Below are 20827 nucleotides of genomic sequence, written 5' to 3'. Positions count from 1 at the left end.
CTTCCTGGATATTCTACAGGGCCTCTATGTCTACATCCATTCTCATACCCAAATGGTGCTCTGGCCAACTTTACGGTGGTGTGTTTCTGTCAGGGCATGATAGCAATCCAAATAGAACAAGAGGGAGAGAAAGGGTGCGTAAAGAAGAACGAGACAGCAGGGAGAAGTGCTGAAGAAAATGCAAGCCAGAGGAACCATGAGAGTCACAATTATCTGAAATTAAGATTATTAGATGGCATTGTTATAAACCGTCCAGTAATTCGTCCAGTAATTTGCTAAAACCAGAGGTCCCAACATGGGGGGCGGGACCCCCACAAGGGGTCAGAAGAACATTTAAAAGATTGTGTGATGATTAATAGCTGAGGAAAGAAAACATATGATATGAGCTGGACAAAGTTATTCCGATTTTCCCTCTTTTCCTTTCTTTGAATGTATCACCAGTTTGTACTAGAGAGCCTTAGTTTAAGGCACTTTTACTTTTAAAAGTATTACGATATGGAAAAGGGATGTGCTTTCTTACTCAACGTCCTTCTCTCTTCTCTGCTTCCCTCTTTCTCTCTGAGAAAGCGGCCATTGTTTCATAATTAATACATCATGTGTTTGAAGCGCAGTCTGAAGGAGGTACAATCTATGAAAGATTAATAGCTGACGATATCCCGCCACATAGGACATCAATTAGGTATTACAAGTATCTACACTTTGAACACTTCCTGTGGTTTTCTTGTGAAGTCAAATAAGAGCTGGTTATGATCACGTTTTAAGCAGTGTGCTCCATTTTTGTTACTAAGACAAGGGCTGAAAGGGATATAGAAGTGTCTGCAGCTAATGTTCATTGGATTAGCTTGGCTTGAAATTAAACAATGTTCAAGTAAATAAATGCTATCATTTCAATTGAATATGGGTGTTTCTTTCTTTTGTTTTTTACACTTTACTGTCCAATAAACATATTGTCCAATAAACACACTGTATGTACAGTATCATGCCAGTTGATGATTGACTGGACATCAGTGTGATTGTGCCATTGGTCGTCGCACAGAGGTACTGTTTTGCTACTGTTGTGGCAGTGAGCACAGAGAAGCAGCCGGCTGAAGACAGGAAGTTGGACCGATCCTCCTTCACAGTTTATGACTGAGAACAAATAAAGTCAGCCGAGAAGAAAAAATATGGGTGCTCTGCACGTTTATACAAAAGCTCATTAGTGTGAGATCAGGTCCAGGTTTACAGCCAACCTCTCCCCTCTCCGTGCCAACTATACAACCTGTGATTATTCCTCTTTAAGTATAAGCCTGAGACCTACAGCACTGCGTCTTCCCCTTTAAAGACTTGTTACTATTTTTTCTTCAGGGAGAGGACAGCAGTGTTTAAAGAGATGATTCCAGTGCTGTAATGCTACCTCCTGTGCCACGGATAGACATCTGCCCCGCACATTTCAAGATGTTCATCTGGGGAGCGTTTTTGGCTGACAGTAAAATCCCTTATATTTCCATTCACCAACATATTTGATACTCAACCAGCAGTGGCCCCTCACACTCACTTTACACAAAGTGAACAGGGGTGTCTGTTGAAATGACTAATCTAAGATAAACTCGAGATTACCAGAGTGAAAGTGTCATGATACTAGAGGAAATGTTTGGCCTGTGAGTTGAGGCAGCACGTGTTTGATAAAAGGGAGGGGGATATTGTGTTACTTGAAGGATGCCTGCCTGCTCTACCCTCTCACCAAGACTCCTCTCATCTTCCTCTCTTCTCGCTCAGGAGGAGCACAGCACTGCAAAGGAAAGGAAACTCTCTGTATCTCAAAGCCAGCCGTGATATCATGGAAAGACTAACAGTCAGTCAGGTGTGGGAGAGAGTCAAAGGAATTGTTGCTGCTCTCTCAAGATCCTCAGATGTTTAAAAAATGTGATTTAATCCAAAGCTTGCAATCATATGGAATTCATTGGAGTTGTTTACATATTTTATCAAACCAATAATGTACTTTCATCATTACTTCTTGCCCAGTGATTGCATCTCTTGAGAGCATCATGAAATAGTTGAAGGCAATCACGGAAAATTAGGCAAAGGTTGATTGAAGTGTTTCTAAAAGCTGAAACTCTGCGCACTTCAATCCTATTAGCTTAAAAGGTAACAAATGTCTACAGGGAACAAACAATTCAGAAGCAGTCTGCCCAGGAGAGCTCAGGATTTTTCCTCACAGAAAAACTGTTGCTCAGCTTTTGACCATGAAAGCAAAGCTCTCATTTCCCGCTGACTACTGTGAAAGACGATCATAAAATTGACTCCATGTGTAATTTTATGGTGAACGTTCCAGTTACCAGCGGCTCGACGGCATTCCTTCTATTAAGATCTATTCAAATTGAAGACATGCATAGCATAGCTTTAGTCTTTGAGATGATACAGCCTTTTGTGGATAGCTGTATAGTCTTGAATGTGTGTGGCAAATATTTGAAAGTGAAGAGAGATTATTTGCAAAGTCATGGCAAGAGTTGGATTTGAACATGTATTATCAGGGGTATTCCACTTTTGTTGCTGAACACTTCAATAAAAGATTTCCCGTCTCTTAGCCTGGAGCGCTAACCAATAGAAGCGCAAGTCTAACATAATGTAGTGATGTCACTATTTTAAGTAAGTAAACAAAGGGGTACAATCGAGGCGTTTCAGGCAGGGGTGTGGGAGAGAAACTCCCTCTGGATAGAACTTAGGAGGAAGATTTTAGCGTTTGCAAACTATGCACAAAAACCTTTATAACACACTATAAGAAAGGGAAAACCCCAATAAAAGCATAGAAGGCCCCCAGGACATAGGGGTTCACCAGGGAAGGAGGAGAAAAGGTAATCATATTATGTAAGACATATTATTTTTAGGGATCCACTCAGTCTTAAAATGTAAAGGTTTGATGAACCGACATGGAATAAATAAGAGTTTTAGTGTCTTTTAGCAAAATAACTTTGGTTTAACTACCTGCAACTTTACTGTTGTGTCTCACTCCCACTGCTCTCTTCAGCCTCCTCAGCTGCTGTGAGAATCTCTAAAAATCCACTCTCCACTGCCTACCGCTTGTTTTTACTGCCCCCAATTGGTTAAAGAATAATCAGTTATCGCAGGTGTTAGTAATCAGATGAACATTCCAAAAGTTTGGAGACTCCGGCCTCTTCAGTGTGATCGTTTGCAACTATGCTTACAACCATAGGATGTTTTCAATATGTATTTTCCCCGAAAAAAAGAAGCAATGAAACAACACCTTCTGAAAACTTTAATTTCTAGTTTACAATAAATAATAAGTGAATGAAAAATCTATACGACAGTTAAGAAGGGTCTAATTTGTTTAAGATGTTGCAAGTTGAATTTAATGGTATTGGATACTTTCTTAATAAAGTCAAGTTCGAGTCAAGTACATGTGTCTGTTTAAAGTCTCAAGTTGGAAGCATGTGTCTCTACAATAATCCCTGTGTGTCTTCTCAGGCTGGAAGGAGAGTAAAGTGTGAGAGGAATAGATGGTGAGAGAGTGTCTGAATCCATGACGTGTCAAAAAAAGTAAAGGTATGAGTTTGTGTCTGCAAATGTGTGTGTGTGTGTGTGTGTGTGTGTGTGTGTGTGTGTGTGTGTGTGTGTGTGTGTGTGTGTGTGTGTGTGTGTGTGTGTGTGTGTGTGTGTGTGTGTGTGTGTGTGTGTGTGTGTGTGTGTGTGTGTGTGTGTGCGTGTTCGTTTCAGAGCGTGAACCTCTCCTGGGGGACTTCCGCTGCTGCTGTTATTCTTTGCAGTGAGATGGAAAGCTTTTCCCAACATCTGCACAACATATCATCATGGCAAAAAAAAAAAAAAAAGAAGAAAGAAAGAAGGAGGACACCGGGCTAAAACTTTCCTTTGGAAGAGCCTGTGGATTTTTACTTTATAGGACTTTCTTCCTCCCTGGTATGCCTACTTTAGCTGAGGAAACTTGAGAAGCTCCCAAAATGCGATTATTTTATTAGAATATTTTAGATTTGTAGAGGGAAAAATGTAGTGACACACTTCTAGTTGGAGCAGGTTGTTAGTATACTTGATGGCATTACTGGGATCATTAAAAAGCCATGAAAATTGAAGATGGGACATTTCTGCTTCAGATCAGACTCTTAACCAGAACATAAATGTGGCTAAAGTTTTCATTTGACACCTCTTCATCCAATATTGTAGATATTGACACCACTTATGCAGCTTTTGTGTTAAGTCTTACTCTGGTGCCTTGTGTGTTAAATATCATTCGCACTGGTGGAACAGTTGTGGAACAGTCATGTTGTTTAACCATTATTCCATGTGCTATCTGTTCGCCAACAGCTCTTAAGCTTGAGCTGTCTGTCTGAAAGATCGACCGGAGGTGTAGGAAGACGAGCTACATGCAGCTTCTTATCCTTCCCCCAACTCCTTATTTTTCTTTACGGTTTTAACTCCCCCTTCTCTTTTTCCACTCACTCCCTCTGTGTTTTTCCTCATTTGCCCTGAAGTACAGCAGCACCCCTCTGTCATCTCAAGCACTCTCTCATCTTTTATTTTTCCTGGTTTGTCTTCAACTCACACCCCCCACATGCCTCTTATTCTTTTCTCTGTTCTTCCTTTACCCTCTCAACCTGCTGACCCCCTTCATTTTTCTTTTCATCTCCCTCATTACTCCTCACTTTCTCTCCCCCCTTCAGTCAACCCTCCGGCCTCCCCTACTTTGCTATGACTCTTCCACTTTCCCATGACAGAACCAGGGGCGGGAATCAAATGACCGGCTTCTCCGCCTTCACCTGGTCTCAGAGCTCGGGCTGTGAAAGAAAGCTTTGTCCCCAAAAGCCCTTCATCGCCTCCGGAGGTATGTCCTGTGTTGTCCATACAGGAAAGGACTTTGGTCTGACTGGAATTTTTGGGGCCCATGGGAAAATGTGAGCGAGTTCAGGCCTTAACTCTCTCTGACATCTCCTCCCACGGAGCGTGATGCGTAATTAGGGGGGAATCCTCATGCCAGTAATTCATAAGAAAAGCTTGTGGCTAAAATTGTACTTTCTAATAGTAATGTGTCAAATGAAAATAAGAAAATAATGTGAAAGGACGGTTTGCTCGTGATCAACCTACAGAAAATGGTCACCTGATTCTGCAGCTCCCCTCGTATTCAGAGACTTTAAAATATATCAGCTTATTGTCTTTCTGCCCTGCAACTTTCTCATAGTGTAATTTTTAGGCGGAGCAAGCAGTCTTTTACGTAGAGAACATATCATTAGCAGAAAAAAAAGCCTGATATGTAAGCAAATATACGATAATATAGTTCTGTAACAGCTACATACATGGAACTGTTTGCTATCATATTCAGAATATATCAATTTAATTGGGACATAAGATGATCATTTTGTAGGTTTATATTGGACTTCTTATTGAATATGCTTAGGAAAAAACACAATATTTAACTCGTACTCTCTGTCTAATATACCTCAATTAACTCCTGATAAGCTTGAAAGATAAATAAGCCGCACATATGCTAAGGTAGTTTTTAAACTATGGGTGGAGATACTCAGATTGGGGGTGGTATTTTCGAATGAGCGTGAATGCGACACAGGGGAGGAGCCAATCCTGAGTGAGTTGTTGAATCACATGATTTCAGGGGTAGTCACTCCAGATATAATTTATGAGCACAAAAACTGAATACGTGAGCTTTTCATGATATTTCCCCTTTAAAAAAGTGACGACATGTCAATGTGTTTACGACTTGTTTCTACCACCCCCAAGTGGCCAACAAATCAGTTATTGCAGGTTAGAAATAATGTCGACTTTGATCCTAAAATAGCAAAAGGAATACTATGAACAAAAGTTTAATGGGGATTACAAGAATAATCAAATATGAAATGTAGTTTTGATCTGAAATAGAAGGCATACCTCACCGCACACTCATAGACATTAGATACTTTCATATTTAGGAGCTTTGTGGATTTAGCTTTTGATGTTCAGATAAAGATTCACAAATATAAAATGTTTTCTGCTTTTGAATGGACTATTACTAAAGCTTCAAATTACACTGAACAACAATACTGCTATCGACGGGGCGTCAGGTCACAATATAAGCAAAACCTGCACTGTAAAATTAGATCTTTACCCTTTAGTCCTCATTTGTCAACACAGAGTCTGCACTCAGATGAGTTATTAGGAAGTGTTTTCACAAATGTGTCGGGGCCCCTTCATTTTGACATGCCTGTGACCCACAGACTCACTGGGAGGAGTGACCCGGAACGAATCCCGGTAAGGTAGGTCAGATGTCCGTTTGACACACTCTTGTAGTGGCAATTTCTTATGTTACCTTTATATGGTGAAACCAAATGCAACGCTTATATTACATTACATTACATTTAGCTGAAGCTTTTATCCAAAGCGACTTACAATAAGTACATTCAACCAGGAAGATACAACCTTGAAGAAAACAGAATCATATACAGTAAGTACATCAGGTTTCATAGAGCCAAATATTTAAAGTGCTACAGGACTCAACTGGCTTTAGATAAGGCAGTCCTTTATTAGTATACAAGTGCTTTGTTAGCAGTTCTTTGTTAGCAGTGCTTTGTTAGCAGTTCTTTGTTAGTAGTTCTATCGCTCGAAGTGGAGTCGAAAGAGATGAGTTTTCAGTCTGCGCCGGAAGATGTGTAAGCTTTCTGCTGTCCTGATTTCAATGGGGAGCTCATTCAACCATTTTGGAGCCAGGATAGCAAACCTACATGTTTTTGCTGATGGGAACTTGGGTCCCCCTCGCAGTGCGGGTGCAGCGAGTCGTTTGGCTGATGCAGAGCGGAGTGCACGTGCTGGGGTGTACAGTTTAACCATGTCCTTGATGTAGGCAGGGCCAGATCCATTCACAGCATGGTACGCGAGTACCATTGTTTTGAAGTGGATTCGAGCTGTTACCGGAAGCCAGTGAAGGGAGCGGAGGAGCGGTGTGGTGTGGGAACATTTAGGAAGGTTGAAGACCAGACGAGCCGCTGCATTCTGGATGAGCTGCAGTGGTCGGATGGCACATGCAGGTAGACCAGCCAGGAGGGAGTTGCAGTAGTCTAGGCGTGAGATGACGAGAGCCTGGACCAGAACCTGCGTTGCTTTCTGGGACAGCTGGGGACGTATCCTCTTGATGTTGTAAAGCGTGTATATATGATGAAACTGTACTCAGTACATGTCCCTTGCTCGACTTTTTGTTATGTTTAGGTGACACAATCGCACCAAGATGTTTCCTGTTACTACACTTGTACAGCTCCTGTTCCTCAAAAGAGCATTGCAAGCAGTCAGCAAAAAGTATTATTTCTCTTTGTCTGCACAACAACATTTACAGAAATTGCAGAACCGCCAAGGTCCCTATAAAACACACACACACAGTTTCCTCTGTGTGCACTCCTGCAGACTACTCTGTACTCTGTATGGCATGTACCTTTGAAGCTTCAAATAAAGAACCAACAAGACAACTCTGCCGGGATCCTCGGATTCTCCTACCTCGACAGAAAGTGTTACGGGACGAGAGGACCAGCGCCTATGTGAAACAGATTGACTTCACGCGTATCCAACAAACTAAATTCCTCTAAAATATCTGGTGAGATGCACATATTCCAAATTGATAAAGAATAAAAGTGAAGAAATACTCCATGACATTTACAGTGGGTCATTAACCGTTTGTGTAAAGAGGATTCTTGCCAAATCCAACGTAAGAGGAATGGCAAAGTTTTGGTATTTGTACTAAGGAAACAAATATAACAGCACCGACGGGTGAACAGTGTTTTATAACTCGTAAGGGATTTTGAAGCCAATCTAGATTTATCTAGAGATGGGAACAAAACAAAGCAAGGGGCCTGAGTCCCCGGCGGGACCCATAGTGGATGTCATGAGACAAATATGGTCAAGACAGCATATCAGAGTTGGTAATATGGACAGAAATGTTTGGTTTTCCAAAAGGAGGTTCTCTCAGTAAGACAACTCTGTTTGCATCGGACCAGTTTTATTATTATTATTATTATTATTATTATTATTATTACTAGTACATCTCCGGATCATTGACGAGTGAATGTTTCCACAACACTCTCCACAGGGGGGATGGGGGACGGCGGGGACGGGGGTGCAGGAGCCGGGTCGGATTAGTAAGCAGGTGGGAGGAGGCACACCAGGATTTCTTTACAGAAGAAGTTTGTAAAGCCGCAGTAAAACAGACGCTTATATTTTAGGGTGGCTAGTTTTGTGTGATTAATCCTCTTAAAGGTGGGGTAGGTAAGGATGGAGAAACCAGCTCGAGTGCGCTAGAATTTGAAAGTACACAACCGGAAAAAATCTGCCCCTTCCTTCAGACTTCCTTACAGAGCCCCTCCTCCAACACACACGAATGCGCTCATTACCAATGAGGGCACGAGATAAGGTTGTGCCAGTTATTTTAGCCGGGCCGGCTCAGATGATTGGTCGTGCTTTTTACAGCACTACGGCTTCCACGGCTTTATGTATTTATTGTCAAAGCATTTAATGTATTCATTGCTATCGGGATGTTAAGAGCATTCCATGGAGTATAACAAAAAGTGTTTCTGAAGTGAATTACCTACCCTACCTTTAATGATCCTTAGCTGCTCTAATATCGTCTCGGCCCGACCCCTACTCCGTGGTAGGTGCTCGTGGGGAGACCCGCAACATAAAAAAAAACACACAAAACATCCAGTACTTAACAGCGATCATTTATTTAAATGTACAGCCGTTACTCACACAGACGAGGTCTGGAGGGGAAAAAAAGAAAAAAAAAAGAGCTGGCCCTGGATGTGGATTCTACTTACCTCCACATTTCTTTTATATAGATATAATGAATTAATGCAATTTAGTATACTTACTTAAGGGAAATGTGTTTTTTACAAAAGTTGTAGTAAACAAGCAATATTACAAGCAGTGTTTGGACCTGTCAGCGCAACTTACATGATGCCGAATTTAACAAATACATTTAAATAGTTTGTTTAAACGGCATAATAATAAGGACGATCGTCCGTTCTGTGATTCTCCAGAGCACACATGTTGTGATATTAGGGTCATGCAGAGTGAGATGAGATCGCTGTCCCTTTTAAGAGAGAGAGAGAGAGAGAGAGAGAGAGAGGTGTGTGGTTTGTGCATGTGTGTTTGTGGATGGTAGAGTGACAGTGAGGGAACGTGTGTATGTTTCTGGAAGTGAAACGAGGAAGCAGAAAAACAGAGGTCTGTGATGTATTTTGTGAAACAGAAGAACAGCTAAATAAATGCAACGGCCCCCCAAGAAGAGCTCGCCTCTCTCTAGTCATTTAAGCTAAAGTGGGTAATTGAACTTGAAGCTTGTGTCTTCTGCCCTCCTCGACTACGGTCTGGGAGCCGACAGGAAAGTTCAACACACAGATGGCCAGTCCGCCCCTTTGTAGCATATTATTTCGATGAGAGATGAGCAGATCGCCACTGGGCTTTCAACTAAATACACAGCCACGCAAAAACTGCGGCATTTGTACAGCTCCTTATGGGTACTGCAATTAGTGAAGTGCTTTCCTCCGTGGTGAAACGATCAGCACTGCACCACGGAAAGGAAAGCGGCAGAAAGTCACCTGGAGATAAAGAGAGCGGGGCTGCGTTGCGTGCATGGCTTCCTTCTGCAGGTAACGGGGAGACGCGCTCTGGCGGCGGTCTCGTTCAGGATCCGAAAATACATTTTAAATATTTTGCACACTTATTCCACTTATTCCTAGTGTGCCACTGGTTACGGTGCCGCGTGCCAATGCTGGCACGCGTGCCAGGGGTTGCCGACCCCTGAGTTAGACCTTTAAAAGTGTTTTTTAGCTGCTACTAAGGGGCTCAGACTACACTAAAAACATAAGAGTTAATAAAAAAGTCTTGACATTATTTTGTAAGAACTGGGTTTAAAATGATAAAAGTTTACACAGCACACAAATATTTGTTAACACAGATGATTTTAAAGAAATGTGATCGGTCTCCCCACAATAAAGCACTCAAGTCTATATACACATGCCAATGCAGATTCATCAGTGTATTGTACTGTGATGTAGCCTACTGTATCTGAAAGCCCTGCCTTGGCAGCATGATTACAAACATGTGACTTGAAATGGTCATTGGTCAGCCCCTCATGGGAAAATGCTTGTGTTTAGTCAGGGGAGGTAACTGTAGTCAACTTATTTGACCTTTTCCCTTTCACACCCCTACTCTAGCTTATCTGTGTTTGTTTTTCCTCGATATGGTCACATCAGTGTATGGCATGTTTTGTAACTGACCTCTGCTGGTAATTTATTCTGACCAATCAGATGTAAGACCCAATGAACAGATCATCAAACCTAGACATTGTTTATCAATAATCTTGCCACGTTTGGCACATATTGTAAAGTATCCTTAAAAGACAACATATATTATATTACAAAAGAAAAACTTTGCCAAAGGCAGTTGCTGCTTTGTTTACAAATCCAGGTTATGTGACTCAGGGAATGTTTGAACTGAAATTATCTGGTCAATGTATTGTTTTAATATTACTGAAGCAGGACAAATCTGACCTGCGTTGTTGAGTGGCAAGGGCTTTAAGTGTTTTATGTATCTTTATATTTTAATATTCAGTGTTATGGTAATGAGTAAAGGAAAGAATGAATTTCAAATGAACTTTCTGCCACATGAAAAGGCGTATGTGAATATTGGGTTTTGGTTTGTTTTGGCCTGCAGAGATGATAACAAAACTATTTTTGGTTTAGTTAGGAAACTTTGAGAAAGAAGCACCTGTTTAACCTCCACGCTGATATTTGCCTGTCTCTCATTGGTCCAGGAAAGATAGAAAACGATTATAAATACTACCAGTGAGGCAGCAGGTGACTGTGAACTCTTTTCAAGAAGAAACATGAAGTTGGTCATTCTGCTGGCTCTGTTCGGGGTCAGCCTCGCCCAGCACAACCCCCACACCAAGCAAAACAGGACAGCCATCGTGCACCTGTTCGAGTGGCGCTGGGCTGACATCGCTGCAGAGTGTGAACGCTTCCTGGCTCCTAATGGCTTCGGTGGAGTTCAGGTAGGCCCTATATGTTTGAACAGAAGTGAGCTTTTTTAATCTAGAGAGGGAGAAAAATCCCTTGTTTATTTAAACAAAGTGAAAGGGAAGTAACAGGGTAGTTGATTGCAGCTTAATTACATTAAAGTTTCTGTGTATAAGAATCAGAGGTCGCGTTTTTTTTAACAATGACGGAAAAATGTGAAAGCAGTCGGTAATTTTGACAGATTAGAACAAACTCGGATCAGCGCCAAAGTTTCCCCGCAGCGAGGCTCCGGTGTTATGCCGTGTTAGGCATGCCCTCCAAAAAGTCTTTTTTATCCTGTCTCTTCTTCGTAATTTTAAATTTAAAGGGGAAATATAGTGATTTAGCATTGCACTCCCATAAAGTCAACTCAATTTTAAAATGAATGTTAAAGACGAAATACTCAAACAGCAATATCTTGACTTGTGGAATGTATCAAAACACCATAATTCAGTTTTTTTTATTATCCCTTAATGAAATAATTCTGAAACCCTAATAATTTCTTCAGTCTGATCACTACTCCTTCAAGTTCATGTGTACAAATACTTCAAACTTTTTTTTTAACATTGATCTCCTGTCTGTAGACAATCACTGTGTTAAATGTTAATGTTTTTTCTCTGTTGTTCAGATCTCCCCTCCAAATGAGCACATTATTATTAACAATCCCTGGAAGCCCTGGTGGCAGAGATACCAACCAATCGGCTACAACCTGTGCTCCAGATCCGGCAATGAGGACGAGCTGAGGAACATGATCACCAGATGCAACAACGTTGGGGTAAACTGCAGTGATTTAGTGAACCTCATTGGGAACAATGTTCTTTTTCTTTTGAAAGCAACTCATAAATCTACAGCCTTGAACGACACAACTAAATGATTACCAGATAATCATTATCAAAAAGTTGCATAATAACACAAACTTGGCATTTTAAAACAAAGGCTTTTGAACAGAGAGCTTCAATTTACTGAATCAATTCATCTGTCTTGAGGAATTATTATCAAATTTTGATTTTTTTTATTGATCATGCTTGCGTTGCTGGACCACCAACAACACAATGAGCAGCACAGCTGTGAGCTATTCTTGTGACCAAAGAGACAGAAATAAAAGTACTAAGACAAAAGTTAAACTGCAGGAGCTCTCGAAAAGAGCCGTTGATTCGTTTATACTGCACCTAATATTTTGTATCTTTCCGAACCAGGTCAACATCTATGTGGACGCTGTCATCAACCACATGTGCGGCTCCGGTGGTGGTGCGGGATCCCACTCTTCATGTGGAAGCTGGTTTAATGCGAACAATAAGGATTTCCCCACTGTTCCCTTCAGCAAGAGCGACTTCAATGACCACAAATGCAGGACTGGAAGTGGCAATATTGAGAACTATGGTGATGCCAATCAGGTAATGAATGTCACTCAGGAACAACATGTGATGTTAGGCTTACAAACATCTCTTCACAGCATTTTTAAGGCCCATTAAAATGTTCAATTGAAAGGACTGTCTTAAAATACATTCTGATTAATTAATTGCAATGTAAATGCTTATTTTCTGCTAAAGGTTCGCGACTGTCGCTTGGTCAGTCTGTTGGACCTCGCTCTGGAGAAAGACTACGTCAGGAGAAAGGTGGCTGACTTCATGAACAAGCTGATTGACATGGGTGTGGCTGGATTCAGAGTGGATGCCGTCAAGCACATGTGGCCCGGTGATCTGTCTGCTATCTACGGTAGTCTGCACAACCTGAACACCAAGTGGTTCTCCGGTGGCTCTAAACCTTTCATCTTCCAGGAGGTAGGTATTCTTGATTGATTTCTCTGAAATTGTAAGATATTCCAAAAAGACCCAAAGAATACCATCTATTACACAACAACCTTTAACATTTGACTTGTGTCTTAAAGAAACATATACTGTAAATGTAGCTTCAACTCACCTCTGTATTTGATAACTTTGTTTCACGGAACCAAAAGGCTGGATGTACTTATTTTAAAAAGAAAAACATGGTGCCAGAAAAACGAATTGCTGCCATTAAAACTAATTTGCAATCAAGTCAGTGATTGTTGAAATCTACTAACCATGATGATGATTGGATGAGTCCTAACTGTCCACATGACCAATATTTATGACTGTGCATAGCAGCAGTAAACAGAGCCGTGGGAAAATGGGAACAGGAATCAAGATGACATGCAAACTTGGAACAGATGTTAATAATCAAAGAAAACATTACTAGTAAACATATATAAATACAGCCAATGCTGATGCAAAGGAACAAGCCAAAGGTGCCAAACTCAAACATAATAGTTTGATGCAAAAGCAGGCTGGGATTTCAATACTAACTGTTTATCAGCAGGAAAATGGTTTGTGATACTGCTGGAAAAATCGTACTGGTTGACCTACTTTTTCTCGATCCACAAATCACTGGTACTGTACAGTTAATCTGAACCGCATACTTTGGTATTGAAAAGCTGTTTATTTTCCCTCTAGGTTATTGATTTGGGAGGTGAGGCCATCTCGTCTAGAGAGTATTTCAACCTGGGAAGAGTGACTGAGTTCAAATATGGTGCCAAACTTGGAACTATTTTCAGAAAATGGGACGGAGAGAAGCTGTCTTACACCAAGTAGGCCTATGTGTGTTATTTATGTGCTACCTTAAAATGATAGAAAATGGATATATTAATTACCATTATAGACTACGGAGCTATTTTTGATCCTGAAAACATCAGCAATTGATTCAGCATCCTCAATAACCCGAAAACCAGTCCAAAATTGGAGTTCCAAGTCATTTTTTAATTTTTGTTAACATTGGCTATAATGCCATTCATTTTTGTTTAAATCAGCTTATGCTACCTGTGCTAATTGCCCAACGTATGCAAGTTAGCATCCGGCAGTTGCTATTTGCTGGGGACCCCTAGGCCTACTATACATTTCTAACAAAAAGTGTTGGTGTACTCAACATGTACAGGTTCGCTATGCTGGCAAGTAGAATATATTAAATATAATTGACTAGCACTGGAGCTTTTAAACGTTTTCTGAATTAGATATTGTGTATAATGTTGTCCAAACCTTGGTGTTTTAGAAATGATTAGTAAAAAGGGTTTAATGTGTGCAGATCCTGGGGAGAGGGATGGGGCTTCATGCCCAACGGAAATGCTCTCGTCTTTGTTGACAACCACGACAACCAGAGAGGCCACGGTGCTGGAGGGGCGGCCATTGTTACCTTCTGGGACCCCAAGCTTCACAAGATGGCTGTCAGCTACATGCTGGCCCACCCTTACGGAGTAACCAGGGTCATGTCTAGCTTCCGCTGGAACCGCAACATTGTCAATGGAAAGGTACCTCATTAGCCATTGGATTATTTTCAATTTAGGAATAATAAAAACGTTTTTTTTGTAAAACTCGTTTATTGATAATTATTATTTTGTAGGATCAGAATGACTGGATGGGCCCTCCCAGCCATGGTGATGGATCCACTAAGTCTGTTCCCATCAACGCTGACCAGACTTGTGGAGACGGATGGGTGTGTGAGCACAGATGGCGTCAGATCAAGTAAGTCCTCAGAAAGCCAGAGACAGGGAACTGCTGACTTTACCCAGATAACATTAGTCACTTCTGCTTGCTACATTGTATGTTATTGTCATGTATGTTTTCATATCACCCTTTAGGAACATGGTTATTTTCCGCAACGTGGTCAACGGACAGCCTCACTCTAACTGGTGGGACAACAAGAGCAACCAGGTTGGCTTTGGACGTGGCAATCGTGGTTTCATCGTCTTCAACAATGATGACTGGTAAGGACTTTAAGTACTGTAACAAATACAAATGTCTCCAACTTGGACATTGTGTAAGATGTAGCTAACAAGTGAAAGGCTAGTTCTAATACAGCAATGAAACATAGTTCATATATTCCATTTTGCTCCTAATTCATTCCCCTAAATACTACACACTAGACCAGGGGTCGGCAAACCCCTGGCACGCGGCACCGTAACCAGTGGCACACTAGGAATAAGTGGAATAAGTGTGCAAAAATATTTAAATTATATTTTCGGATCCTGAACGAGACCGCCGCCAGAGCGCGTCTCCCCGTTACCTGCAGAAGGAAGCCATGCACGTAACGTAACGTAACGCAGCACCGCTCTCTTTAACTCCAGGTGACTTTCTGCCGCTTTCCTCCGTGGTGCAGTGCTGATCGTTTCACCACGGAGGAAAGCACTTCACTAATTGCAGTACCCATAAGGAGCTGTACAAATGCTGCAGTTTTTGCGTGGCTGTGTATTTAGTTGAAAGCACAGTTTTGATCTGCTCATCTCTCATCGAAATAATATGCTACAAAGGGGCGGACTGGCCAACTGTGTGTTGAACTTTCCTGTCGGCTCCCAGACCGTAGTCGAGGAGGGCCGAAGCAACAAGCTTCAGGTTCAATAACCAACTTTAGCTTAAATGACTGGAGAGAGGCGAGCTCTTCTTGGCAGGCCGTTGCATTTATTTAGCTGTTCTTCTGTTTCACAAAATACATCACAGACCTCTGTTTTTCTGCTTCCTCGTTTCACTTCCAGAAACATACACGTTCCCTCACTGTCGCTCTACCAACACCCCCTCTCTCTCTCTCTCTCTCTCTCTCTCTCTCTCTCTCTCTCTCTCTCTCTCTCTCTCTCTCTCTCTCTCTCTCTCTCTCTCTCTCTCTCTCTCTCTCTCTTAAAGGGACAGCGACCTCATCTCACTCTGCATGAACCTAATATCGTAACATGTGTGCTCTGGAAAATCACAGAACGGACGATCGTCCTTATTATTATGCCGTTTAAACCAATTGTTTAAATGTGTTTGTTAAATTCGGCATCATGTAAGTTGCGCTGACAGGTCCACACACTGCTTCCCCGCAGCGACGCTGATAGTTGACGAGCGTCAAGCTCCTCAACCCCCCCCCCCCCCTGTTGATAATTCTCGATCGTTGGCACGCTGATAAACTTTTTTTTTTTAAATGGCACTTCATATGAAAAAGGTTGCCGACCCCTGCACTAGACCTTACATTTAAAATTATGCCAAATTGAACAAATACATAGAAGTTGATGCAGATCCATGTATGATATAACAAAATAGAAGCCTCATGAATAATCAGCTACTACTATCAACAGTTAATTGGCTTTTTAGACTTTGCTTAAAAATGAAACAACTTGCAGTTCCTAAAACAGCAAACACATGTTATACTATTAAAAGCAAACATGCACTAGAATGTGCTCAAAAAACTTCCAACAAATAATACAACATTTTAAAGACTTTTCTTGGTTTCTCCCATCACATAAAAACTACATACAGTATGCTTCCTAATTGATTTCCTATCTGCCTACACGTCTTGTTTGCATCTTAATAGAAAATACAGCAAAATTAGACGTCAAGATCCTCTCAAAGAAGAGTTTCATTATGAGATTGTGGTGATTTAAAAAAATGACATGTACTTTTTACAGGAGCCTGGATGTCACCCTGAACACTGGCATGCCCGGTGGCACCTACTGTGATGTCATTTCTGGCCAGAAGCAAGGAAGCCGCTGCACAGGGAAGCAGATCAATGTTGGAGGTGATGGCCGTGCCCACTTCAACATCAGCAACAGTGATGAGGACCCCTACGTTGCTATTCACGCTGATTCCAAGCTTTAAAAACGTATCTAGTACAATGGCAAATACATATTCATTTCAAACTTGAATTATGAACTCTATTTTTTTTTTTACTGATACAATTTGGAAGTTGTTACTCTCCCTGCAATTCTTGACCGAAAAGCATAATTTGATAAATGTTGGTAGAGCTCTAAAATATTGCCCTTTTGTTGCACATGTTTTTTTCTGTTTACATTAAACTCCCTATATATATATTTCAAACATGGTCATTCAAACCTATATTTGATGCATTCACTGTATGTTATGAGAGTAGCAAAGTGTGAGCACAGCGAGTGTGTTGTCAAGCGAAGAGAAAAAGTAACTGTGGATGCACTCAAGGCAGACAGGTGTTAGGGATCAGAGCAGTGAAGAAATTGACTCGTAGTCAAATGGTAGGTAATGTGAAATGTATGTTTAAATGTATCCATGAATAAACACTGCAACTCCTCAAGATCCAAGTAAAGGGCCCTTTCTTGCATCCACATTCTGGCAATTTCATAGTCATGGGAGGTAACCTACTGTAGCTGTTTAACAAATTAAAGGACAACATACATGACTCACTGAAATGCAGAACATCTGTCCATCTGTTGGTCAAATCTTTTCAGATCAGGCATGGAAAACTATAATATGATAAGGTTTTTCTATCATCTGTTAAAAAATAAATGTTTCTCAAACTGCAGTACCATTCAAGCCTTTGAATGGCAACTGCCTTCTTAAGAGTTGGCGTGGTCAGTAGTAAAAGGTTAGGCTGTCACAAGTTTAGCAAATTTCTTCAATACACCATTTAATATACAACATACTGTGTGGTTATTACTTGGTTCTGTAAAAGCTGATCTTCTGAGACTACACTTGAGTATTACTTTGATTAGAGATACAATGTTTTAGGCTAATATAAACTTGCTGTTCAGGGAATGGTTTTTGGGATGGTCAAGACTCAAGTTTAATCATTGACTGAAATTATTTTATACATTTACAGTATATTCAAAAGCTTCTTAATCAGACTGTTAGAGCCAGGATTTTGTTTTTATAAGAAATGCCACCTAATTGTGACGTCTGTAGTCAACACTATAAAAGACTACAATTCCCACGGCGCCTGCGCTAAAAGTGACAGTGATGGGCAAGCTGCTTGAAAGACACCGTCGAGGCACAGTTTTTAAGTTATCAAGATATATAAGCATTATCACGAAAGAATGAATACCTAAGTTGTTTGTTATTTTATTTGAGTTTTACCTATTTGTTTTGACTATTGTAAAGGCCGCTTTTCTTTGTTGCATGTGAAAAAGTTTGTTATTTTATTTTGAGCAAACAGGTCGCATAATATCATCATCGGAGGCCAAGCAACTCTCCAACCAGGGTAATATAAAGAAAAGAAAACAAGTAAAAAAATGTCTGTTTAAGGCGTCTAGTGGATTGATAGAAAAACAAGGAAAGAAGCCACAACACAGACAGTTACATGATCAGTGAGTGTCCTGAACACGTCCTGTGGATGTCCTTCCCTTATTGTGTAAGCTTCTCCTCCACTGGGACGACTCCATGCCATCACACCGCAGCCACTTCAGTTCCACCTGAGTGCAGCACTGGCATCCATCATTAGGGCAGCGTCGGGGCCCAGAGGGGCGATGAGACAACTCTCCATCCTCACCTCCTTCCTTCCTCTCTGTCTCTACCTGTCTCCCCATCCTCACCTCCTTCCTTCCTCTCTGTCTCTACCTGCCTCCCCATCCTCACCTCCTTCCTTCCTCTCTGTCTCTACCTGTCTCCCCATCCTCACCTCCTTCCTTCCTCTCTGTCTCTACCTGTCTCCCCATCCTCACCTCCTTCCTTCCTCTCTGTCTCTACCTGTCTCCCCATCCTCACCTCCTTCCTCCCTCTCTGTCTCCACCTATCATCCTGCCCCATTGTCCTCCCTCTCTCCATCTACCGTCTCATACGGACTCACTGTCGTCTGCAGATCTGGAACGGGGACGCTGTAGTGCCAGCCACCAGAGGTGAGGCAGAAAAGGTGATGCCTGCCAGAAATTTATTTTCATATCGGTTGTCATGACAACGTGACCTACGAGCAGAGGCACCTGGGAGAATCTTTAAAGCTTCATAGAAATGATAAGACTCAGGTATGACTAAAAGAGAGAGTCTTGTATTTTCAAAGATAACAGGGACAGGTGATATTGTTTCTGTGATCACACAAAACACAGATAGACTTGTTGGGGCTATAGACCAAATTGCAGCTACACCTGCATTCTCCTAATTTCTTAAAGTATATTAAGCATTACAGTCAGGTAAAGTCGTGAAGTTCTGTTTTATTCAAAGCTACACAGCAGGTGATGATTTTCTGTTCAAAAAATGTGTGAGCAAGTCAGAGTGACAGAGATTGCAGGAGAAGGATGGAAGAAGACCTCAACGTTGGACTAGCCTCAACATATTGCGACTGCTAAATTATTGACCCTCTCTCCATCTTTGGGTCCGGCAGCTGTGAGGGCCTGTACCTTCCGATTAGCTGCAGAGATGTCAGTGTAGCAGACCGGGGTCTTTGGTCCTGTCATCCTCACTGATACTTTGTGACATGGCTGTCAACGGTGTCCCCATCCTGTTCCATATTTCATATGGTGCACCAGACCTGCCTGTCACATCACCCAAGGAGAAAGACAGTCATCAACTTAAAGACCGCGCAACTAAGTTTTTTGGGATATTCAGCTGTCTCTCACTCTGCCCCGAGAAAGTTAAAAAAAAGACAGTGGAGGGGAGGTTCATGCAGTGCTCTGATGAAACAAAGATAACAGGCTTTTTAATGTTGTCAAATGTAATAAATTACAGGATGACAAATTCATGTTCAATCTTAAATCTTTCAATTCAAACCTTGCAGTTACGTATTTTGAACATTGATAAACATGTCTTAAATTGGCATTATTTCAGCATAATAACGATGGAGTATTAGTGCTAATGTATTTGTTCATGGTCATTGCAGTAATCATAAACATGTCATGGTTCCAGTGAGCAATGTGGTGCCTGGGTATATTCTGCTTCGTATCACATGGGGGCAGTATTGAAGCAAGAACTATGAAACAGAAGTGTTTCCAAAACAGAATTAAACAGGTCCATGAGACATTGTGCTTTCGGTGATATTTATTTCCTAACTACTTGACATTCAATGCAGAATTATTCAAGATGTGAAAAGAATTCATGAATGATGTTTAATTCTGAATTGAACATGAATTATATATATTGTCAATGACAGTATAAAAGAGGTGAATGATGTATGATCGTATTGCTCATACAAACTTAATACATGCAAAACTGCATAATGTCTGGCTGTCAGTGTTTGCTCCCAGCTGAAACTGCCTTCATTGTCCATTACTGTAATGTGAGCAGTTCATTGTTTATTTGTATGATATTCAACAATCATCTTGACAAAGTGCAGTGAGCTATTTTACCGGTTAAAATTGATGCAACCTACATGGATTGACTAGTTTGAAGGTGACATTACAAAATAATTTATCACAAGATATATATTTTGAAAAACTCTTAAATTGGTCAATCTGAAAAAGTGCTGCAAATTGTATTTAATAGGCATACAAGGTATACACTAAACTGAACCTGAACTGGATCTTTTTTTTAAACAATGTTTAAAATAAGCACATACAGTTACATATCGTAACCTATAATAATTTAAATTGAATTAGTTTAACTAAATAGAATACTTTCCCCCCGATCTTTCCAATTAAATCCTCTAAAGACAACAGAAAATAGCATGTTGATAGTACATTGGTCTTTGTCACAGTTACCCTTTTACAACACCTTTGCTGTCCTTGCAGTGAGTTTATTCATACCCCCCACCAACAGATTATACAGCCACATACAGAGCAACGTGAAGGTTGGCCTTTTGTGTCCTCATACATTTCTCTGCTTTAGTCTTTAATGATATCATTGCCAGGCTAAGTCATCTTTTATAACTGACACCCCACAGGGTGGCCAATATGTATGGTCCATGGTGTGCATGTGTGTGTGTGCGTGTGTGTGCGCGTCTGTCTGTCTGTCTGTCTGTCTGTCTGTCTGTCTGTCTGTCTGTCTGTCTGTCTGTCTGTCTGTCTGTCTGTCTGTCTGTCTGTCTGTCTGTCTGTCTGTCTGTCTGTCTGTCTGTCTGTCTGTCTGTCTGTCTGTCTG

The 20827-nt window shown here is 41.1% G+C and overlaps 1 protein-coding gene across 2 annotated transcripts; it reads left to right on the top strand.

Moving 5' to 3' along the window:
- Positions 1-6311: 6311 nt before the first annotated feature.
- LOC307018800 (alpha-amylase-like) lies at positions 6312-17120 on the top strand. 2 transcript variants are annotated; one of them, XM_079649231.1, is made up of 10 exons: positions 6312-6439; positions 10793-11032; positions 11665-11811; positions 12233-12430; positions 12587-12817; positions 13508-13641; positions 14133-14355; positions 14448-14569; positions 14686-14811; positions 16483-17120. In XM_079649231.1, exons 2-10 carry the CDS (start codon positions 10865-10867, stop codon positions 16670-16672), a joined length of 1539 nt encoding a protein of 512 aa, XP_079505357.1. In that variant the 5' UTR covers positions 6312-6439; positions 10793-10864; the 3' UTR covers positions 16673-17120. The 2 variants fall into 2 exon arrangements, with proteins under 2 accessions (XP_079505357.1, XP_079505356.1); XM_079649230.1 differs by lacking the exon at positions 6312-6439 and adding an exon at positions 7317-7576.
- The last annotated feature ends 3707 nt before the right edge of the window (positions 17121-20827 follow it).

The sequence above is a fragment of the Notothenia rossii genome (assembly GCF_949606895.1).
Source record: "Notothenia rossii genome assembly, chromosome: 9".
NCBI classification, from domain to species: domain Eukaryota; kingdom Metazoa; phylum Chordata; class Actinopteri; order Perciformes; family Nototheniidae; genus Notothenia; species Notothenia rossii.
The sequence above is the reverse complement of the archived record's forward strand: the minus strand, read 5'-3'. Positions and strand labels throughout refer to the sequence as shown.